This window comes from Triturus cristatus, chromosome 2_1 (genome assembly GCF_964204655.1).
Source record: "Triturus cristatus chromosome 2_1, aTriCri1.1, whole genome shotgun sequence".
Taxonomy (NCBI): Eukaryota; Metazoa; Chordata; class Amphibia; order Caudata; family Salamandridae; genus Triturus; species Triturus cristatus.
In genome coordinates, this window is record NC_140581.1 from 901,099,411 (window position 1) to 901,122,738 (window position 23,328).

General features: G+C 44.7%; 1 protein-coding gene across 10 annotated transcripts in view; it reads right to left on the reverse strand.

Moving 5' to 3' along the window:
• Positions 1 to 23,328, reverse strand: part of NTRK2 (neurotrophic receptor tyrosine kinase 2) — a 539,717-nt gene that overhangs the window by 218,176 nt on the left and 298,213 nt on the right. For all 10 annotated transcript variants that reach the window (XR_014970375.1, XM_085633114.1, XM_085633106.1 and 7 more), the window contains one exon: positions 14,727 to 14,915. Coding sequence is in view for 9 of the 10 variants with exons in the window: in XM_085633114.1 (XP_085489240.1) it covers positions 14,727 to 14,915 (189 nt within the window). In the remaining variant the exon portion in view is untranslated. The remainder of the gene's footprint in view (positions 1 to 14,726; positions 14,916 to 23,328) is intronic.

Here is a 23,328-nt window from a genome sequence, read left to right on the forward strand (position 1 = left end):
ACATAATATGCTTAGTGTTAAACGCCAGTAAATGTGCTCAAACCTCTTGCCACCTCATGTGTTGTCACTGCTTGATATCATACAAGAACTAATGCTTTTGCGTATTGATTGAAATGAAAATCTTAATGCTGAATTTAACCAAAAAGTGTGTTTCACCTTCTATATCTTGTGCCAGTGCTAAACATTAAAATGCATCAATTCAGAACCTTGTAAAAGGACTATCTCATTTTGACATAACTGCACAAGGTGCCTAAATGTCATATCCATCTGAACAGGCTAGAGAGATTCTAAAAAGTCAGCCTTTTTTGTGCATAAAGATGTACATACAAATCCTCATTAATGTTTAACCCAATGGGTGTTTTGGTGTTAAGCTTGAGAAGCTACATAGACTCTAGTCTTGTTAATCGCTGTTCTCTGTTCCCTCCCCTTACATTGGTTGGTACAGCATCAAGGGCAAAATAACTCAGCCTTCTGTTGTGACCATTTCTGGAATGCTGACCACCAAATATTGCCTCATGGATCTAACTTTTCTGAATGACATAAGGGGCTTACTCTGAATCATGTAACCAATGGTAGGATCACTCTTTATAAGGTGCCATTGCTTGTTTAATATACTTCTAACCTCTTGATGTTGTGAACAGAAGCCTGCAATTATCCTTATGTCATGTTCTCCTGATTGCTGCATGTCTTTTTTATAGAGCAGTAAGTAATCTTGATTGTTTGTATTGGCCTTACTTCTACCTGCCCGTACCACCTCATGACTAAATCCCCTTTCTTGGAGCCTGCTGTTTAACTCATTTTGCAACTCCACCAGTAGTTGCTGGTCACTACAATTTGGATGCATGTGCAGATTCTCTGCATACGGGATACTGTGCTTGAGTTTACTGAGGTGGAAACTGCACGCATGAAGTGTGGTGTTGCCAGCTGTTGGTTTCCAAAAGGTTTTGATATGAATTCTGCCTTGCTGGACATACATTGTTAAATCCAAGGGCCATCCCCATGACTCGAAGTGTTTTGAATGGGGAGTGGAGTGTGATGTCCCCCTCCCTAGACCGATTACAGCCCCAGGGACCGCATCCCCGTGGCCCGAAGTCTTTTTAAGGGGATGAGGGTGCGGCCCCCTCCCCATTCGCTTTTGGGCTCGGGGACCCTATCACCAGGAATCCTGTATTTTTTAAGGGAAGCGCATGGCCCCCCTCCCCAAATCTTTAAAAAGACCTGGGGATATCATCCCCTAGGGCTGCTAATATTATAAAATGGGAGGGGGGGCACACAGCCACTCTCCCTGAACCATTAACAGATCAAGATATTGCTCCTGCTTGGAGGTAGCAGCATAAATACCTGCTCCCTGCGGGAGGGAGCGATGCTGGCTTCCGCAGCATGTGAAGAGCTAGCTGCGGCCGCAGGGGTATGGTGGGGGCCATGGGCAGGCACCAGGGCATGCACCTTGAAATAATGAGGGCCCATAAGGGTGTGGCCCCCAGGGCCATATTAAGCTCGGGAGGGGGGCCACATGGCCCCTCCCCTTTAAAAGACATACGGCTCTGGGGGATGGGGTCCCCAGGGCCTGATGAGGCTTGGGGAGGGGGCTATTTGGCCACCTCACTTTAAACATACAAATTGGCCTTAGGGGTCCACAGGGCCTAATAAGGCTCAGTCAGGGAGACGTGCCATGTGGTCCCCCTACCCTTCAACATAGATACAGCCCTGGGGGATGAAGTCTCCAGGGACTGATGAGGCTCAGGCATGGGGGCCACCCAGCCCCCTCCCCTTTAAAAAAAAACAGCCCTGCAGGATGGGGTCCCCAGGGCCTTGTAAGGCTCGGGGACGGGGGGGCACATGGCTTCCCTCCCCTTTAAAGTACATAGGGCCCTGGTGGGTGAGGTCCCCAGGGCCTAATGAGGCTCGGGAAGGGAGGCCACTTGCCCCCCCTCTCCTTTAAAGAGAAAAGACCCCTTTTTTATATTTGTGCCCAGGAGACGGGGTCCCCAGTGCCCATGAAGGGTTTGAATGGAGTGCTGCCCCCCACCCCCCCCCCTCCGCCTGTTTAATTGTATTTTGCCCTGGGGATAGGTCCTCGGGCCTAAAAGCCAATCGTACGCTGCGAGGCAAATGCTCAGCCCCTCCGCCGCGGACAGCTGAATCCCGTGCTCGGTGTTGGGTTGGCTGCCTGCAGGGGGTTGGTCAAGGTTGGAAACCCATTCTGACTCCATCCAGTGCTGTGTTTGCAATTGTAATGGGAGGCTGACTTCTACAAAGTGAAAAGGGGCTATGCTTTGCGTTCCAGATAGTAAGATACAATTGGTTAGTTCCCAAGTTTTTTAATAATATTTGATTGCAACTCTCCCTAACTTGCACTTGCAAGGACAATTGTAGCAAAATGGACCTAGCTATAAGAATGCTACAAAGTTGTAAGGAAACAGGAGTAGGCAAAATACAAATATTCACCACTAGTGCGTCTTTATGGGATGGATTGGAGGCAGCTGGTCCAGGTTGTCAGGGCCGGCTTTAGCGCTGGTGGCGCCTGGTGCGAAAATAATTTTTGGCGCACCCACACCCATGACCACCTCCTCAGATTCTCTCAATACCATTGGGCAAAAGTGCCCCTCATCTCTCCAATCATAAGTTATTGCTGAACCCCCTGAAGTCAGCGCCCCCTGCACAGGTCAGCGCCCAGTGCGGCCGCACCAGTGGCACTGCCCTAAAGCCGGCCCTGCAGGTTGTAATGAAGAGGCAGGTGAGTAGCAATGATAGTGTGTGTTTCCAATTGCAACGCTTTCTGAAGTCTGCTGATTTATGTAGAAATGCTAAGTCCTGATCTCATATCCCTGTGCATTAGTAGACTTTCTAGTGTGGCTGAGGGTGCTCTGCTAAAGTTTAAGCATTAAAATGGCTGCCGCGTTCATTTTGTCTTATGACCTAATAATCCCTGGGAAGAACGAATCAGCCTCAATTCTTCAGGGTTGGGTGAAACAGGCACCAATCGTTTTGGGTCAACCCTAACATGCGCGAACTTGAAAGTAAAGTGCTCTGAAATCCACAGATGATAGTGATAAAATAATCACTTAGGAAGGGATTAATAACGCCCTGTTTTATGGAGGTGGGTGACAGGAGTGGCAATAAAGGTCTTGAATTTATACAATGAACTATTCTGCTGATACAGGTGTTGGGCTGGGCTAAATCAACAATGGCAATGGGAAAACAGCAGCAGTATTATATGGCAGGTATTGGAAATGCTGTTATGACAGAAGTTAGGCACGAATTTGACGAACGTCTTCCTGAGTGTTGACCATTCATGAAGTTGCTCTCAAACGTAATACTTAGATTTTTACAAGTAAGCAATAACATTGTAGGTGAGACTCACAAGATATCGGGGTTAGCTAAAAACTCCAGGCTTTAATCTTATAGAGTTGCTCATTTTTTTAGATTCACTAAGCTGACAGGTGTATACAGACCAAACCCTATTAATGTGCATTTTCTGCAAAGAGGAAAACACCAATGCATGTTCAAAGCAACTCTTTTTTATTTTATTTTGTAATATTTTTCCATTTCATCAATCAAGTCCCCACAATGTGAATGTGTTCCCAGACCTACAAGCCCTCTTCTTGGGGAGGTAGGATCTGTCTGGTCTGTACAATTCAAAACTGGAATAAGCTCCCTTTGGCAATTAAATCCACCCCCCCCCCTTCTCTTTGCAGTTTCCACAAGATTTTAAAAACCTGGCTTTTCACTAAAATCTAACTTTAATCTCGATGTCCCTCCACCTTTTAGCGCCAAGACACCTCCGGGTATTTGTTATCGCTCTATAAAAATCAAATCAATTAAAACCTTTCCCACACCAACAATTTTAGTGGCTCCTGCCTGTCACAAATAGTTTATTACGTCATCAAATTTGGTTTGGGACATTTATACAACTCCAGAAGCAATTGGTATAAACGTAAGGGCCTGTTGGCTGAGTGAACTAATGCCTTCACAGTAAGAACCTCTGTTTGATTTCATAGTTTCAAGTTCAAACCTTGGTCAGTCCACTCAGTATTACAAGCTTCTGAGGTTGATAAAACAAAGGCACTCGAGCTGGGCATCATTAAACATCTGGTTTTGGTCAATAGTGCCAAGGTACCCTATTGGGTGTGAATGTGCACTCTACAAGTGTGCCTTTTATGTTATTTCTATTTTTGCCAGCAGAAAATATTAACATGACACTACTTGAACCCTAGCCAACATTTTTCTTTCGAGTTAAATCTATTTTTGTCTCTGTGGCGAAATGCACTGTAGTTCCCCCTATCTGAAACATTTAGCAAACTTCCAAGAAATTGAATTTCTGAAACGGCACACTAGTTTTCAGCGTTTATGTAGGATGCCTAATTTGGTTGGGAACATATATCTTGAAATAGATTTTTCCGGCCATTTTGCCCTTCCCCACATTGCCTACTTAAGTATTGATTTATTAACAGTCAGTGGATATCAGCTCTTCTTCTAGTTCATATATGTGAGGTAAGAGGACCCAACACTATCCTCAGACTCATGGTCTCTGTCCAAAGATGCAGTAATCTCCTTGTTGGAGTAGATGCCAGGTGCCACTTAACTTGTTGTACGCCACTGCCAAGTGAGCCCTCAGGGTTCATGCCTCACTTACTGTTGTACAGTTACAGTCATGTGGGCCTTCGGGGTTCATGCCCCACTTATTGTTGCATACCTGCAGTCCTCAGAGACCTCCGCATCCCACTTGCTTGTTGTACAGATAATGTGATGTGGGCCCTCCGGGTTCATGCCCCACTTACTGATGCATTTCTGCAGTCCTGTGAGCCACTGGGGTCCTTATCCCACTTACTTATAGACATTTGGCCCTCGGTTGTTCATGTCCCACTTACTGTTGTACAGCTACAGTCATGTGGTTCCTCGGGGCTCATGCCCCGCTTACAGTTGCATGCCTGCAGTTCTGTGAGCCCTCGGGGTCCACGTCCCACTTACTTTTGTGCGCTATGGTTATGCCAGCCCTTAAGTCCAAGTATCGCTTAAAGTTGAATGCCCATAGGCATGTCGCTGCTCAGGAGACATTGCCAATATTTTAATGAAATTGCGGGTTATGGTAGTGAAGGACGCTTAATAAAACAGTGATCTAGTCACAACCCTGCTGCATCCTGGCTTTGAGTTGACGCCAATGTGATAAGCACAGGTGGCTTGAGAAGCAAGTTTCAGAATTTTCTCACTAAACTGGTGCTAAAACTGATCATTTAAAACCACCTGCGGCGTTTGAAGGTCACATGTGTGCTTTTTGCAGGTTCTTGAAATACAGGTAGTTATTATATACTTGTATCACATACGACAATTACAAATGTACTAAATACTGTATTTCAGTATTCAGGGAAATTCCGAATGGTTACAACAGTGTTCGTATGAACTCCTCTTTGTAACAGTCACTTTCTTGTGTGAATATCCAACTGTTGTGTGGGCGAGCGTGGGTGAATGTCTGCTTGCCATTTTCTGCGCAAAGGAGGTACTGTACTGTAGCTGAAGTCCGTCTGTCATGTGCACGCCTCTGCCCAGAAGTCTTCCCTTCTCACATATGTGACACGACTACTCAGAGAGCGAATAAAATGTTCGGTATTGCTTCATACTTGGGTATTGTTTCAAACTTAAATGAAATGCATCACACAGTCACCTACCATCATACAAAGAGTTGCATGTCAGAATATCGATGAGAAAAAGATTATTCTGCTAAAATATTGTGGTTAAAGTATTGACTATCGTAATATTACGAAGGTTAGTACATATAGGTACGTATAGATTTACCATTCTTAGCTCTGCCTCTTCATACCTTGAAACCTTACTATATATATTTCAAGGTATGAAGATGCAGAGTTAAGAATAGTAAATCTATGCTTACTTATATGTACTAACCTTCATATATATATATCCACAAAACGTGCCCAGTTCATTGAGACCAAAACACACCGCGGCTCAAATGCTGATCAGAGCGTGCTTCTTTATTTGTGTAACAACATTCCTCTACCTGTTTCAGAGCTCACGGATCCGTGTTTACCCACGTATTCACCTATACAGTTATTCACACAGCCACTTATTCAACTATACAGCTACTCATACACCCCCTTATTGACCAATACAGGCAATCACACCCTCACTCACATACCCATAAAGCAACTCACACACGGATACAAACAGTCATAAAGCCACACACATACATTATGTGAGAAATAGTATCACTCATTAGTATTACACAAACTATACTAATTTAACTTTAGTGGTACCTTGGTATACATTTTTAACACTCATACACTTTTAAAGAACACTCTCAATAAGTGGATGAGGTCAGCAGTGATGTCATTTTAGATGTCATCAGTGATGTCACTGACCATGCCATGAATGATGTAATATGTGAGGTCATAAGCAGTGCATTGCAGGAGCATAATTTATAGTTAGCTCAGGTAACTATAACTGCAGGATTTCACTGGTTTTGAACGAGTAAAATCTGACCCTAACTATAACGTCCCTGTAACCCTTGTTTTCTTTCAGTAAATATAGATACATGTATATGTGTATAGATATATGTATGTGTGTGTGCATACATATATATGTGTATATATATATTTATATATATATATATATATATATATATATATATATATATATATATATATATATATATATATATATATATATATATATATACCAATCAATCCACTGCGTCTCACTTTCCCATCACAGGACGAAAGAACACTGGAGCCGCGGCGACAATCAAAGTATGTGTTTATTTCAACACTAGGTCCGACGCGTTTCGGAGTTTAATGGCACTCCTTTCTCACGTGAGAAAGGAGTGCCATTCGTTTTCCATTCACTGGGGCAATTCTTTGTTTTCTGAAGCTTTCTCAGGGCTGCCTTTCTCTGAATGTCTGTGGCCATTTCATTTCCCTGAATTATTTTCACCTGTTCCCTCTGCTCAGTTTCCATCATTGTATGCACATGTGCATTAGTCCTGTTGGGTTCTGACCGATCTCAAGCACTCTTGCACCTTTTTGTGGCCTTCCTAGTGGGCTGGGGTGCTACATTGGAGGGTCTGCTGGCTGACTATTATTAAAGCTGATGGCAGCTGCCAGGCCATCCATCTGAAGGGAGCTCTGGCTCTTTGCCATTTTCATGGCTGTTTGGGTTTCTGCTCTGCTCCTCTAGAGTCAACATCTTCAAGTCAAGAGGGACACACTAGTGTCTTGGTCCTACATTGACCATTATGTGTTGACTGAGAGCCCATTCCTGGATTTAATGGCAGATGGGGATCTTTTCTCACTTATGTACATGTATATAACAGGAGCAGAGCCTGAGATTTACTCCTTCTTCAGTCACCAGTTCCTCAGAGCAGTGCATTACTACCTGATTCCATTTGAGCTCCACAAGATCTGAACCCAATGGGAGGTTCCAAGGGTGGACCTGTTTTCCTCTCTAGAGCTGCCCTCTCGTGTTCCGCTTTTGTATATTCTCAGGTTTTTGGTTTGGCGGCCTCCAGGTCTTCTTCACAATATCCTCTCCCATCCACTTTTGTTTCCGGGTTTTTGTGTAGTTATAGTGTAAACGGGTATATTTTGTCTTGATGCTTCAGTGTGGAGCTTCCAGCCTTGGTTTCTGGACCTGCTGCAGTTGGCCCTGGGTCCTTCGTGTGTTTCCTGTGTTCCATCCCCCATCTCTCAATTCACTCTGCGGCATCTGTGCCTGGGAGGTTGGAGGTTGAGTGGGTTGTGGTTCAGCCTTTCAGTTACTGCAGGGAGTTGTCGCTTTTCATTTCTCAGGATTGTCATACCCGCACTCCCAAAGCCACTGTGAAGATCTAGGCCCAAGTTTCATGTTGATACATGTCCAAGGGATTCCATTTCAGACACTAAGAACTTTTGCATATTCTTGCTTTCGGGGGCAGTGCCCTGCTGAGTTTCAGCAGTATCCACTCTGCAGGTTCTGTGGGCAGTAGTTCAAGCTTTTTGGGATCCCTGATCTATTTGTTCAAACTGCTCTTAACTCCCTGTCTTTTACAGAGGTTTGCTGACACGAGACCCTGGGTTTACTCAGTTTTGCCATCCTGGGATCATCAACTGGCATTATGCTTCTAGTAGTTGCTCTTTGTGAGCTGGCTTGTATTCATTTGGACATTTTCCTTGGATGCTGCTCTTTAGGTCACGCCTGAGCCAGCGCGTATGCGCTGCACTGCGAGACTTTTTGTAAGGGGGCTTCAAAATCTGACCACACGCTTGTGCGTGTGGTTTGTTTTTGGTCAGAGACTATTGGCCTTTCCGTGCGTCTTTCTATGAAAGACAGCACGCAATAAGGCAAAGGCGGGTCATGTCCCGCCTTTGCTCCGCCCACGGCCTATTGCTTGCAGTTACCCGCACAGGCACCATCTGTTTTGAATTATCGTGCCCAGGCGCGTGCGCGATAATTCAAAACAGATGTCTTGCTGTGGCACAGGCGCGTGCACCACTCGCGTGCTTGTTGCTTTTTGTCCCCGTTCAGGCATCTCTGTTTCGTCTGATTTCAGCCTATCTTTCTCTAGCTGATCTCTCTTTATTTTGTTATCTCTCCCAGATTCTCCCTTGCGTGCTCATTGTTTTCCCTCTGTGTGTGTGATTCACTCTCTTGGTTTCTGAGTGTGCTCGCTACGTATCAAGCTGTGTGCGTGCAGCACCCCTGTAGTGTTGTGACCCTGCTCTTCACAGGCTGGTTGTAGGGCCTGTCATTGTGTGGCACGTTCATGAACCGCACTGCCTCGGGGGTAATATTCACAGACTGAGCATACGAATCGGTCATTGAAGGTATGGCAGTGCCATGGTGGCACTATTGACAGAAATTTGGGCTAGGTCAGTGTGTGGCATGCGTAGGTACCACAGTGCCTAGGGGGCACTTGTCATTGGCTGATTCTAGAGCCAGGGCAGTGTGTGGCACGTGTAGGTACCTCAGTGCCTAGGGGCCACTTGTCATTGGCTGGGAGACTGGGCACCTCGGCTGAGACCCCAGGAGCGGCGCCATCGACCTGTACCTGCCACCCATTGTAAACCAAGGAGCAGAGTTTACAACTCCCTTGTGTAGGGTGGGGTGTGGGGTCAGGGGTGACTTAGTAGTATGTTGGGTTACATGCTCGTGGTGGGGCGATTCCGCAGTTCCTGCATGGGCTGCGCACACACTTTATCACACACACACACACACATATATCTGAACTTTTTCTCAAGTTGTCTATTATGCACACGTTCTCTCAAACACATGCACCCAAGTTCTCTCACTCATGCATTTCTCTCAAACACATTTCTCTTTCACACATTTCTCTTTTACACATGCTTTCAGAAGCGCTCACCTCTCTCACAGTCAGACACTGTTTCACCCTCACACTCTCTCTCTCGCTCAGACTCGCCTCACGCACGCTCTCAGCTTGCCCTATCTGATGCGTTGCAACCCGTGTGACCCTGGACATATTGAACAGGTGAAGCACAGGGGCTACTTCAATTAACAATGACCTGCTAGGTAAGGGCAAAGTCTTGATACGTGGAAAACCAAATAATTAACACGAACTCCAGGATTTTGTATATCGTGCCAAGCTTTCATTTTCCCCAGTTTCCCGATTAAATATCAAATTCATTTTGAAATCACCATTGTATTGATTTTGTACAGATTTTTCTTCTCAGATCTTAACATCAGGGCCGCTAAGACCATGTTGCCAAGAGGTGGATCCTAGAATTAACAAGCATTGGCATAGCCAATAGGTCTAGCCTTTGGGTCCTTATAAGTGTTTAGACATGCAACAGTTGATGTTGTTGCACCAAGGGTATTGTACTGCATAACTAAATACTTATAAGGTTCCAAAGGCAAGACCTATTAGCTATGCCAATGCTTGTTTTCTTGTAGCAATTGCCCCTTCTCGAAGGGTGGCTGAGCTGGAGCCTTTGCTGTGTCTTAGAGTGTGCTGCTGTTTTAAATCCAATTAGGTGGTCCTGTACCCCTGCACCAGTTTTCACCCAAAAGAGTAATCTGTTTTTCTTGTCTGCCAAGGTCTGTTTTGGCTGTTTTTTCGCAGCTGAAAGGGGCCTATTCTATTTCCCTGATGTGCACATGGCTTTTTTCATTGTGAAAGTAGATAAGCCATCTGTAGGTTCTGTTGGCTGTTGCATCGATTTGTCCTGATTACTAACTAGTGGTATTCATTATTCTGAGTTCAGCCTTTCTCATGACAGCTTTTGTTCGAGAAGATGAGGGTTTTAGGGGACACAGATTTTGGGTTGCTGGACTAATTTATCTAGTGACTGTATCCTGTCTCTTTATGTCATCTTCCATGTATAGGTTACCACTAGGATTGACGGGACTTGGTGCTCGCATCCCGAGAGTGTGGCAGGTAAGAGCATTCTCGCCCACCACCACCACATGTAGATAGTACTGAATATAATAGGTCCTGATGAAATGCGATGGATCAGTATTGACCGCTACGCATGATACATGTCGACCACTTCACATGAGTTGAGCTGAGCTCCACTGGACCATAGAGCCAGAGAGCAGCTACTCAATTTGTTTTTAAGAAGGTAGATTACCAATCTAATAAAGAGTTTATGTGGACTATCCAACCTTTTTTTAAATCACTCACTTGCATCACATCTACACTATTTTTAGGGCCCTCACACCCATGCACCAAACGGCAGGAACTAAATATCTCTGCTAAAGAGCCCCTTTTAGGGTGCCCGTCGGGCATTGCAGCGCCGGCCTGACGAGGAGCAAGTCCATATGATGCAGCATGACACCTAGCTTGCTGGGTGTGTGAGGACTCTAGTTCCGACAAGGAGCACCCCCCTCCCTCCTCTAGCCCTCTTTCTCCTTGTCCGCCCCGTAGGAACAGCATGCCTTTCTTGTTGAGAGCTTTAGTTCGATCCTTCCCTAGTCTTTGCCTTACAGTGCCTCTTACTTGGCATCGTCAGGAAGTCCTTTGTCCAAAGAGGACATTGCACTGAAGGGGAGGGAAGAGTTTAGAAAACCTTTTTTTTAAGTTAGAAGGCATGTCAGTTGCCTGCCTCCAGTAGCGAGGAATGCTGGATTCAGAGTTATTAAGATAAGAGGTTGGTAAGCAATTTCAGGCCCTCCTGGTTCTACATTGGGCACCCATGCAGTTCATCGTATGTAAAGTGATGAGTAAATTGCATGCAACAATATCAACAAAACTCAGGAACTCTGATGAAAGAGCAAATGACAGTTGGCCAACAAGGCACTTTAACACTTTGCAAAACCAGCGCCTGAATAGTAGCGGATCAGCAATTATTACTGTTTGACAAACCCACAAAAATATCCACATGAACACACCTAGAAAAACGTTGTCCTACCACCCAAAAGTACACGTAGACATTTCCGCACAATCATAACAATGCCACCAGTGGAAATGAATACACAGGTGCACAGACCAACTTTCCATATATTCTGCCCTCATGCAATTATGTGTTTGTGCTGCTGCTAAAAAAGCATTGGAAGTGTTTTCACTGATCTCTATAAAAAAGGCCATTCCCTGATACTGATCATGCCGTGCTTCATTTAGGGTCTTTGTGTTTGCATTGTGATGTGTGTGTCTTTTTTGCCCCATACTGCAAGGTCCTAGGGAGGGGTAGGGTGGAGCCAGAGAGCTACCCGTTAGCAGGTAGTGCCAGTTAGCGCTGTTGAGTGCTGGTACATGGACTAAGAGGTACCTCAAAGTCTGTGGGTAGTAGCAGTCTTGCTGGTGTGAATGGGCAGTGGTAATTGGTACCTGGCTCACAGTATTTTTGTTTTGGATATATCTGTGGGAGTTTTAATCCCAACCCACTAAATCTTTTCTCAGGCTGGTAATCCTAACCTTAAGGGATTGCATAATCATGTTGATTGAATTCCCTCATGGTTTGTGTGAATATGTATTGTTCTCATTTGGGATAATTTAGCCAATGCTCTGCTGCACTCATTGTATATTATGTAAAAATATAAGTATGGGGAGGGGCAGGGTTTTTTAAGAACCTGCCACTGGCTCTGTCGAATCCTGGAGCTTCTGAATACCCCCCATGGCTCTTTCTTCCACATTGCTACACTTCCTTAGACCCTACACACTTTCATTTTCATCTCTTACTTCTCTTGTGCTCACTGTTGAATTTCTTCCTCTTTCTTTCTCCCTTTCCTGTCTTTCAATCTCTTGCTCAAAATCTTATGATGAAAAATAGGTCCCAGTCTCTAGAAATTAGAGCAGGTGCCTACCACCTGCAATGACCAGCATAAATTAAGCAATGCCGTTGTGGTTTCCTGCCCCTATACAGGTTTGATTTCGATTGATATACTATCCTTGATAAAAGGGTGACCCATGATTCATATGAGTGACTTAGGGACTGATTTAGATTTCGGGGGATAGGTTACTCCGGCACAACGATGGTGGATATCCCGTCCGCTGAGATATAAATCCTATATTATCCTATGGGATTTATATTTTGGCAGAGGGGATATCTGTCACCGTTGTAATAGAATAACCCGTCTGCTCAAATCGAAATCGAGCCCTTAGCAAGAGTAGCTTCACTGAGGGCCAGATTTATAAACATGTTGCACTGTGTTTGCATCACAAAAGTGATGCAAACTAGTGCAACATGGCTTTTTTGTTATTAACTTTCCAGCGAAAAACTTGTTTTTTTGCTGGAAAGTTTCCTAAAAGTAGTGCAACGCAGCGTCAAGGGGCATTACAAGGGTGGTACATGAGTGTTGCGATGCGTGTGTGACACAAAACCCTATCTACTAACAATAGTAGAGTTTTGTGTCAAAAATGAACCCCACTTGAAAGCAGGTGTTAAAAGGAGAAATGTTTTCATGTCTCCTTTCTTTTCTGACATTGCATGTGTGCTGCAGTGTACTGCACACAACCAAAGTGAGGAACGTTTTACACATTGTCTAGGCATAGTATTTTGTACTGGAAGGGACGCCTTCCAGAACAAATCCTATGCTAGGCTCACGCACACAGCCTTGCACTACACGCAAATGTGTATGCATAGCGTTCAGCAGCAAACTTCTGCGCCAGCGCTAGTGTCATATCTCTGTAGGTATGGCTCTGTCCTGCTGCCTCCTTGTCATGCAACACAGTGTAGTATTTTTGGCTACTGCGGTGCGTTGGGTGCCGCTTTTGTAAATCTTGCGCTTGGTGTCCCTGGCACAGCACTGCCACGGGCACTCTCAAGACTCCGTGGACCGGAACAGGATGTGGATCTCCATATAATAGCATGAGATCCACCAAGGTTGCTCAAATAGTGGTATTTGAAGATCTTGATTCAAACATTGGAATCTGTGGACAATGCAAACGTAGATGAACATTATAACTAGGAAATCTGCAAAGTACGGGACTGTCCTAAGTTATGAGTTCAGTTAAGGCGTGAGGAAATAGGAGTTCCCGTGGTAGTCAGTGGGAGCTATTGGCAGTGTCGGAAACTGCCACGCAGTGGAACTTCACGGTTATTCACAAACATCCCCAGTGGCTCCTCACCTCCACTCTGTGCACCAAATTCCAGTTATTAACAAAGGTGGAGGAAATGTATAGTGTATAATGTATGAAAGCCTCCTCCACTCACATGCCTATTTTCAGGTGAGAACGGGGATGGGATTTCTTCACATGGAAACTGTCTGAGGATATTCCGCCAGTGTACTGGTAGCAAAACATGAATAGACTGAAAATACAATATTCACTGAGTTATGAATGCACACAGTGGAATTTTGTGAATCTCCAAAAATATTAACCTCTATACAAGCTGTAGTGGTATATCTACAAAGTGAAGCTATGCACATTTTTGTGAATCCAGCCCTTCCTTAGCGTTGTTTTTTTTCCTCACATTTGTGAAATTATTTTGTGCAAATGTAAGGGGTTATATATCCTTCCGTTACTTTATTTCTGCAGACCACACTGCCACCAGAAATGATTTGCTTGCTTAAAAATGTGTTTGTATTCACCCACATTCAGATTTGGAGTGGTGGGGAGGCAGTTACAGTCCTTTCAACATATTTTAATCAAGCAAATTGTTACAACCAATGTGCTCCTGAAGCCATGGAAAAGAATGACATTGAAAGAAGCTTTACAACCAGCGCCCATATTCATCGGAATGGAATGAATACTTGCTGCTCTGCTTTTGAGAGTAATAATTCTCTTGTCTATGGAATAACATGACATTCATGGTGTCTGAATGCTCTCAGATTGCCTTTAATACTAATTTTATTAGGACAGTAGAATGTTGAGAGCTCTATTGAGGACAATTAAGTGGCTTAAGGCCTACAATGGGTCATACGGGCCTTCTGCTACAACATTTCAATGCTTGTCTTTCTGTTTCTCCTTTTATTTAGAAAATTCTATCCTAGTGGGTCGAATGTTCTAAGAGTATTATAGCCTTTCTGCTTTGGTCTATACTGGTTGGTAAAGGCCCTGTCCTTCATAACCTGGGTAGAGGGCCTTTAACAACCGTAGTTCAGCACTTGGCATTAGTAATACTATCAATGTATAAATAATCACAAGCACATTATGCTCACAAGAGAAATTCAACCTATGCGAATCCGAATCATGATACATGCATTACAATAGACTACATTGAGGTGTAATCTCCCACTCTTAATACCTAATTGTTCTTCTAGTGCGCATGGTCCCAACATCAGATTAATTCTGTATGAAGCAGGGTGTTGGGCGAAGACATTAATGGAAAATCATCTCTACTCACAGGTGTCTGGTTTCATGTGACTATTGGTGATCCCGAAGTACTGAGGATTTTCGATGACTGGTATCTTTGTCATTCCGATGATTACCGCATCAGGACCCCCCTCAGAAGAGGACGGCGTGTTACTCCCATTGGAGATGTGGTGGAGCGGGCTGGCAGAATCATCATCATTGCTAATCACTGATGAAGGGCCTGGAAAATAATTTAAACTCACATGTTAATATGCATGCCCATATATATGTGCTCCTATCACTGATGCAATCAAAACCAACAATGCTTCAAGTCATTTCTAGCAAGATAGTATCACGCAAATTCGCTCATTGAGTAGATAGGTAGGCGCAGACATTGATCTGTAATTACTTGACTTGGTTTTTCTTCCTTCTGTGGTTGATAAAACAAGCATAATTGGGTTGGCAATTAATAACAAATATTGCAATCTAACATAAGCCACTTTATGATGTTGTGCCAGAATGGTGCAATCTGATTGGTTGGTGAGATGATCAATGAGCATCAGGAAATACTCACTGGGGTGGATGGAGGCTTTCATCTTTCAATGCATTTCCTACAAAGTGTTGGTGGGAGACCTCTCTTCCTCTCTGAAGTCCACTCTTTGTTTTAGATGGGCTGAGATTAATGTTCCTTGGATAGGAAAAGTTCCTACTTTTTTGTGTAATCAGATAGATATCTCCCCCCCCCCCAGTTTGCTTGAAAAGGTGCTGATATCCCAGGGAATAAGGGCTGAAGCTGCCCATCGCTTTTGAATGATAGGTTGGCCTGATAGTCCCTCAAAAACATACTGCTCCTTGACTAATAACATAAGGGCAGTGGCAAATGTAATTGTTAGCCACTGGCACTAACATGATTGGGTATGCAGTTTTTCAAACAAGGGAAATGTTCTCATTATGGTGGGTTTACAGTAGGCCAGGGTCGCGTGCCAAGGAGAATGAGATCCCATCCAATGATCATCTTCAAATATTGGAAAATAAATTTCACGTTGACTGGGGTAAACACACGGCGTATCCACACCTCCTTTGGTTGTCTGTATTCTGTTTTAATTTTCCTTCTGCCAGCACATAAAAGCCAGTGGTTGTGTTTGATAGCCTTTTGTGCAGGCACACAAGCCCTGCTTTTCAATCTCTGCGATTTAACCACTCTGACTACTCATCTTTCAAATGTAAACGTGACTTTAGATTTGCTAGTTTTAGTAGCTTGTTATTTGAGCCTATTATCAGTCACTGATTCATTAACATTCTGTGATGCATCTGGAGGTCAAGCGGCCTGTGATTTCACGTCTACTAACTTTATCATTTTAGTACAATTATTGACACTGAATATGCTGTGTCGTTCCACAGGTATAGGACAGAGACATAAGCCAAAGTCTATCGTTTATGCAATAAATATGGCAATAAATATGCATTGTTTTTTATTATGTTGCACTCTATACCTCACTTCCGCCATTTCCTAGCACTAAAAGTAGGGCGTGTAACTATCACTTCATTTTGCCTCGCTGGGATTCGAACTTGCGACCTGTGGATCATTGCAGATGTCAGCAGCAAATCTTAAACACAAAGATCCACCCTCTGAACTAGTCACACCACTGTAGGGGTAAATTATGAATCTCTTTCTCCCAGCTGAATTTTCCTTTCCTTTCCTCCTTAACTGGGAACATTTTACTACTTGGGCAGTTTTCACTTCCGCGTACTCACCTGATGAAGCCAAGCTCTCCCGCGTTTGTCTCCTGATGCAAATTGCTTCATCATTTTACTGACAGACGCGATACATTTTTTAAACGTTATAGGGCAATTCAGGCTGAGCTCAGAGTTGACTGTATAACAGCATTTTTCATTCATTACGCTCGCATTTTTACAGACACACATCCTTCTGGTTTTTGAGCAAGTAAATGACCTCGGGGACTATTCAAACATGGAGCTGGGAAATAATTGGTGCCATTTTTGTTAGGAGGCATGTTGAGAGACCAATGGGAACGCAGGTGCCATGACAAGCTCCATAAATTGCTACAGATGTGTTACGGCATGAGAGTGCTTGCGTAAGGTTGGGTCTCTCACAATCACTGGGACATCTGGCCATTCTTAGCGGTTTACTGTCCATGCCTCATTGTAGCCCCGAGCATCACATCTGTCCCATCAAAGATCCTAGTGAGGCCATGGCTGTGAGGTTCTGAGGGTTGAAGCAGGTGGAAAGCATCAGGCGCGGTGGTGCAACCCTGCAAAGGGGTTGAGAGTTCAACCTGTTCCAAAGTTGAAGCCGTAGCCTCAAGACATTTTACGTCACTACTGTATCTTATGTTTTCATTTTTTCTTAAAATAATTCTCCGCTGTAATCAGATCTGAAATCGTGTGCCAGATCAGGTGAACAAGTAACACTGGCTGGGGCTTTTCTAGCATCAGGTATACCAAGAAGCAGTTATGAGGATAATTCTACCTCTTTTCTATTTCTGATTCTGGACTTTGTGTTCACACTTCTCTGTTCTCACTCTCCATGGTGCATTGAAGCCACAGAGGTTGTGTGGTGGTGCAGATGTCTCTGCCTAAAGGATACTCTCCAGTAGTGCTATGCAGATGCTACATTTGAAATAGTGGGAGGTGGTCCATGAAGGGTGGTGATGCTGCGGAGATTCACTCTACTTCACAAGAACAGTGGAATGTTCTAAAATGTTCCAAGCAGCATTTTGTTTAGAATACCATGGGCAGTGTCTGCTTATTGGAAGCCGCTTCATGGCTCCGCCAAGGTTGGAGAGGACAGAAGTACAAAGGGGAGTAAACAGAGAATGTTAAGAAGATTGTTAGGTGGCTATGTCCAGAGCTATGTTAGTTGCCTGCCTGGAGCATGATTAGGCCCGTTGCCTTGCCTTTCCTCCGTGAGTTCATGAGATTGGATGCAGGGGACACGTTAACCAGGTACTCTCTTGGCTTGCCAGCTGATTCTTGTTTCCTGGACCAAGAGGACTTGATAGTAGAGGGTGGTCTTCAGTGATCTTGGGAGTCTCTTGTGGTGTGGCTGTTGCTTCATAGCAGGGCTCAGCATGTTTATTGTGTCAATGCCTCTAGGGTTTTACCTTTGTACGCGGAGTGCTTTGCCTTTTTAGTTCTCGCCTGAGCCAGCGCTTCAGCGCTGCTCTCGCGAGAGCTTGTTGTAAACGGGGGTTTTGGAACTGCAAACTAGTGCTCTCAGGCCGCCAACTAAAGTGCATGTGCGCCGGGCGCGCGCACCATTTGGCAGCCTGCGTGTACATTTCGCGGCCGGTTTGATGTTCTCAGAGAGCCGCGCGGCCACTGAGAACATCAAAGCGGCCGCGAAAGTGCTCACCATTTGCAGCCTGCGTGCCTCTCTCCCCTACCCGATCCCTTATCCCACTTCCTGCTTGTTAGCTCTGTTGCGCCACGCATACCACCATACCACGATTCAGGGGCATAACGCAGGACCCCGCTGCCAGAAGTTGCCCTCTCTCCCCTTCTTACAGCAGAGTGCACCACACAACCCAGTGTTTCCACATATTGCCGAACTGGTGCCTCTAACCTCCCCTTGCCCCCCGTGTGCAAATTACTCTAGCCCTTCATCTGTGGCCGTCGCGCCCCACAGTGCCCGGCACCGCAACTCCATCCGCCCCCCATGCCTAGGAACGCCCAGTGCACTCCACCTGACCCACTCTTCTTATCCGCAGAAAACCTCCTCTTGGTCAGCCTGACACCCCGCCCCAACCTTGCAACCAGACCCTTTGCTGCCTTTACCCAAGCCACCAAAACAACAGCCCCTATGCCCCTCCCTTCTCGGTGCTCCTACTCAAGCGCCCCGTCTACCTCACATTTGAATCTGTAAAATCTGTCATGGCACCAGTCGGTCAAATTGTGAGAAGGAAAGTCAAGTCACACAGAGACATGGACACAGATCTTATTACTATAGAGGTATTCCTGCCCCTTGCCTTTGGAAGGTTAAATATTCTGACATAGCTGCATTGTCATTGGCCCGATGCTTTTCAAGAATGAAAAAAACGTAAACCATCGTAGGGACAACTCCGAGAGGAAGTGTATATGTTAAACTGGATATTGTGCATGCACGGTGCACAACTTTTAATCACACAACTGTGCAAGTTAAGGAAGTAGGGAAGTTATTTGGAGCAACAGAAATCAGAACGTAATCAAAGGGCTGAAAACATCGCAAATATAGGTATTTTTGTGTCGCTAAACTGATTAACATTGAGGTTTCAATTTCAGTCTTCCGTGCCCAAATTAGAGTCGCTTGTGATCACGTGATTCAGCAACCAATTTACAGATAATACCATAAATGCGCAACAGCAATGCCTGTTGGAACTTAAAATACGAGACAGCAAGTCTGTTCTTTTCTAAAGCAGAGTGCTGTTTCGGAGATCGTGCAGTATTTGCTTTGGAAAGGCCTAGAGGCCTGCACGGTCGGCTCGGGCGCGCGCCCCGCTGCAGCCAAGGCCAAGGCCCTGCTCTTCATCAGCCTGCGCCCGGCTGCGCGCGCCGCCCCCTCCCGTGACCTCACCTTCCCAAAGTGCTTTTAGATGCTACTTCCCACACCAGCCCCAAACTCGCCCAACATGCCATCATGGCGCAAGCCTGTTATGCTCCTCTGAAGTAAACTCCTGTGCAGGGGGGTGTGATTGGCTCTAGGGCAGCAGCGCACCTTTAAATCATTATAACACGTGTCTAGATTCCAGGCCTAGCTCAGGGAACTCATCTGAGCCAACCTCTGGTCACTCAGCACGTATTGGAAGGGAAAGATTTTGAATATGCTATGTCGGCCGTTACTACAACATCGAGTATATGTTCTACACGTAGCCTATAAACCCTGACGAGGGCCTTACTGCAAGTGACAATGAAGTTATAAGATAGCATAGGGGCAAGATTTCAATTATTTTCTGGAGGGTGGAGCCGTTTCACACGCGTGACATGAAGTGACATCACCTGAAGTACTTTTGTATTTAGCACTGAGAGAGGTAGCCACAGGACAGCCAGAAGAGCAGTCTTTGAATTAATCCCACTGCTCACGTCATGATGGCAGACAACAAGCACAAAACAATACTTCCATGCATTTCGGTTTCATCCCTCTGTGCTTCCTGCCTTCCATCTTTGCTTCCTCTTTGTTGCTTTATGTTCTCTCCCCACCATCCTCCCACTTTCTCATCCTTCTCCGCTAGTTCAGTCATCTGTCATTTCCCCTTTTCCCTTGTTCTTTTTCCCACCCCACCATTCTTTTAATCACAACGTTCTTTTCCCCCATCCTCTTTTGGACTCCTTTTTGTTGTGCCTCTATCTCTTGGCGTTTTTCTGTCTTCTCCCCTCTTCATTGCCACCAGCCCCATGTTAAGTAGAGGTAGGGGAGCACAGCGCCCCACCCTTCTGGCCTATCATACGTTTGTATGTTTGGGAGGTGTTCCACCACATTATCACTTCTCGAAATATTGATGTGCACGTGTACAACGAGATCATAGTATCAAACCCCAACATTCCAGAAATCAATATTATGGGAAATTGATATTTAGGGTGTCGATAATATACAACCGGTTTAAGAGTGATCATTAAGATTGCACCGGTGCACAGTAGGCGTTACCTGGTGCCTTCACTGGAGAGGGGTTCCAATTGAAGCAAAAGCAAAGAATCATTTTCTATTGGTAAATCAATAATTATGCAAATCTACAATCAGGCCAGTGAAAATTAAAGCTACCATCAACCCGAGAACCCCAGCCGGGGCCCTCTTCGCATGGACGTCATTTAGGGGTCGCCAGGGGTCGCTGCTGCTACCCCTAACTTGCCCATTGCAACGCCTGGCACAGCATTTGAGACCCCTGGCCTCAGAGGTGGCAAAATCAGTGCCAGGAACACAGGGGCAGCTTTTCCTTAGGGACATTGGTTGGGGCCAATCTCCTTGTTTTTTTGTCGTTCTTTTTAATTACCTTAATTCGGGTAATAAAAATGGTGTACCATTCGCTGAACTATGACCCTCCTTGGCAGCTGGGGGAAGTAACAAATGCTTTTAAATGTATATTTAGTGCAGGTGAGAGTGTCTTTATGTGAGAGAGAGTGCGTATGTGTGATTGTGTATGTAAGTGTAGGAATGTGTGCGTGAGTGAACGTAAAGGTCAAATGGCGTGTGATGTCACTTCCACTACCCCAGGCCTTTTAAAGAACTGACGTTCATGACTCTTTCTCCAGATCGTTGCGTCAACAATATCGCTATTGCAGGATTCTGCATCCAGCAGATGTATGACAACTCCAGACACGGCGAAAATTGTTACAACTTTTCCTGTTTCCGGCTAAATGCACATTAGAGCTGAAGCCTTTGGAAGCTCTGGATGGCACGACAGACCTGCTGCTATACATACATTTGGATTGACTCCAGTCCATTGCCTCGAGGCACTGATCAGTACCCACCAGGAGGGCACACGGCTGTTACACACAACATGGCGCTGGTTGTCTGGCTTGAACAGAAAAAAACACAAATTGCTGATCGAAAGCCGATCTCTCTATGCTGGTTGGAATCCAGCGAGCACTGTTGCATGAATCACGCAGTCAGAGCCTGAATCAAAGGCTAATTTCTGTAAGAGTGGCTAAGTACCACTTTATCCTGATTAAATGGGGTCACCTAATTACTTGTCAGAGACACAATGAGCTTGGAAACATTTGCTGTTAACTGTTAGTGATTTTGTTCTGCTGAAAGGCACCTCTCGCTTCTTAGAAATCTAAAGACGCGAATAACCTATAGAAACAATTCTTTCACGTTCCCCAGTTCTGCATTCAATGTCAATAGTGGGCAACAAGCCATCTATATAAAAGTTATTTTTTTCAGCGAAGACAATTAACAGTTTCCGTCTGTTGCCTTGATTTCTTGAAGCTTGTTTAATGGATCACTTCCATGTGCCACAGCTCGCTGCTTCTACTTTGCTTTCGTGCCTTGCTGTCCCACTGCTGCATGTAGAGAGTGGACCTTACCAGTGTGTAATTTGTGAAAAAATAATAGCCCTTGTCAGGAGGCCACCACAGCTCCCACCACCTATTGACACAGTCAGGGCAGCCAATGACGGTACCTACACAACCACTTACCGTCACACTGCTACAAGTGTGACATTTCAGAGTGTTCGAGCCCCCTAAGCTATAGGAATGTCTTGGGTGGCTGGTATTAGTTGTTTTTAATATATATCGGGAGCTGATAAACAACAGTTGTTCTGCTCATCTTTTAATTGCAGAAACAGCACCACCATGTGGCAACTGTCATAGGTGCCGGTGTTGACAATTAAGTGCCGATGCCGAGTACCGGAAACCACCAGCTCAAATTAAGCACTGGATGTTAACCTCAGTGGCCCAGTAAAGAGGATGTACATAGAGTCCTAGGTTGATCGTTGCCCTCTAACAAAGGGGAAAAGAAAACATTGCACCCATTGTGTGTATAGGTGAGCAGTGATGAGTGATTTAACAAAAAGCCCGGAGGGATTCCTTAATCTCTGAACACTGCTGCCTAAAATGTAACTCGCACAAGCAATCGCGGCAATCTTAAAAATATAAATATACTTTAACAGTGATGCCTTACCATTGATGAATGCTAAATATAAGTGCTAGAACAAATTGGGATTCATACAAATTTCTTTCACACAAAAGAAGAATGAGAGAAATGGTTTGCCTTCTCACGTTCCCCCAGTCACAAGTGATTCCCAACACAAGAATGCGACGGCTGTAAATTCTGTCAGTCCTCTATTTAAGGCCTAACATAATATCTTACAGGAGTATCTTTAGATATCGGAGGAGACACCTCATCTGTCAGAGGATGGCATGCTTCATCATAGGTGCCTCCTCTCATTCGGGAAGGTGAGTACCACCTGGATGGGCTCAACTAGAAATCTGGAGGCTCATAATAGGATGTTCTACTGGACAAGTGCAGGGTTCCAGTTAAAAATGACTATGGGTGAAACGAGTATTTCTCTTTATGTAATGGTGCTCATGTCACATTAAAAATCAAGTCTGGATGTGTTATGAACACAATGGTTTCTACATCCAAAAGTTCTGTAGCCTACATGTTTAGCCATAAACAATTACCAAAGCTATGAAGTCGAGGACTACTGTTGATGCTGACGTCGTTTCTAGTTGGGCACAAAGACCCTTTCACTTAATCGGAAATGCTCACATGGCCATATCTTTGGATATAAGAAAAAGCTTATTGATTAAGCTGGGTGATCCTGCGAGTACTGAGACTGCCTAGGAAGTTCAGTGACTCTTCTTTGGGGAAAAGATGTTTAAGAAAGATGAAAACCTTCACCTCGTTCTATAAAGTGCATTTTTTGCGGCCTTGTGTCTTTGGCAAGTGTGTTCTTGCCAGGGCCCTTAGAGTCCAGAAAAATTCTGCTGGCGGAGAAACCTTCAACAGCAGGTTTTAGCACTTGGGCCAGTTCACTTTAGACCTGGTTGGTTCCCATCAATAGATGACAACAAAAAGGAGATGATGACTAAGGCGAGAATTTGTCAGTGTTATCCTCTTATAATCAGCAAGCAGATTTGAAGCATTACTTCACAAATTGAGGAAAACATCAGATCTTTGGATTCTTCATATTGTGTAGGGATTGCAGATAGAGTTC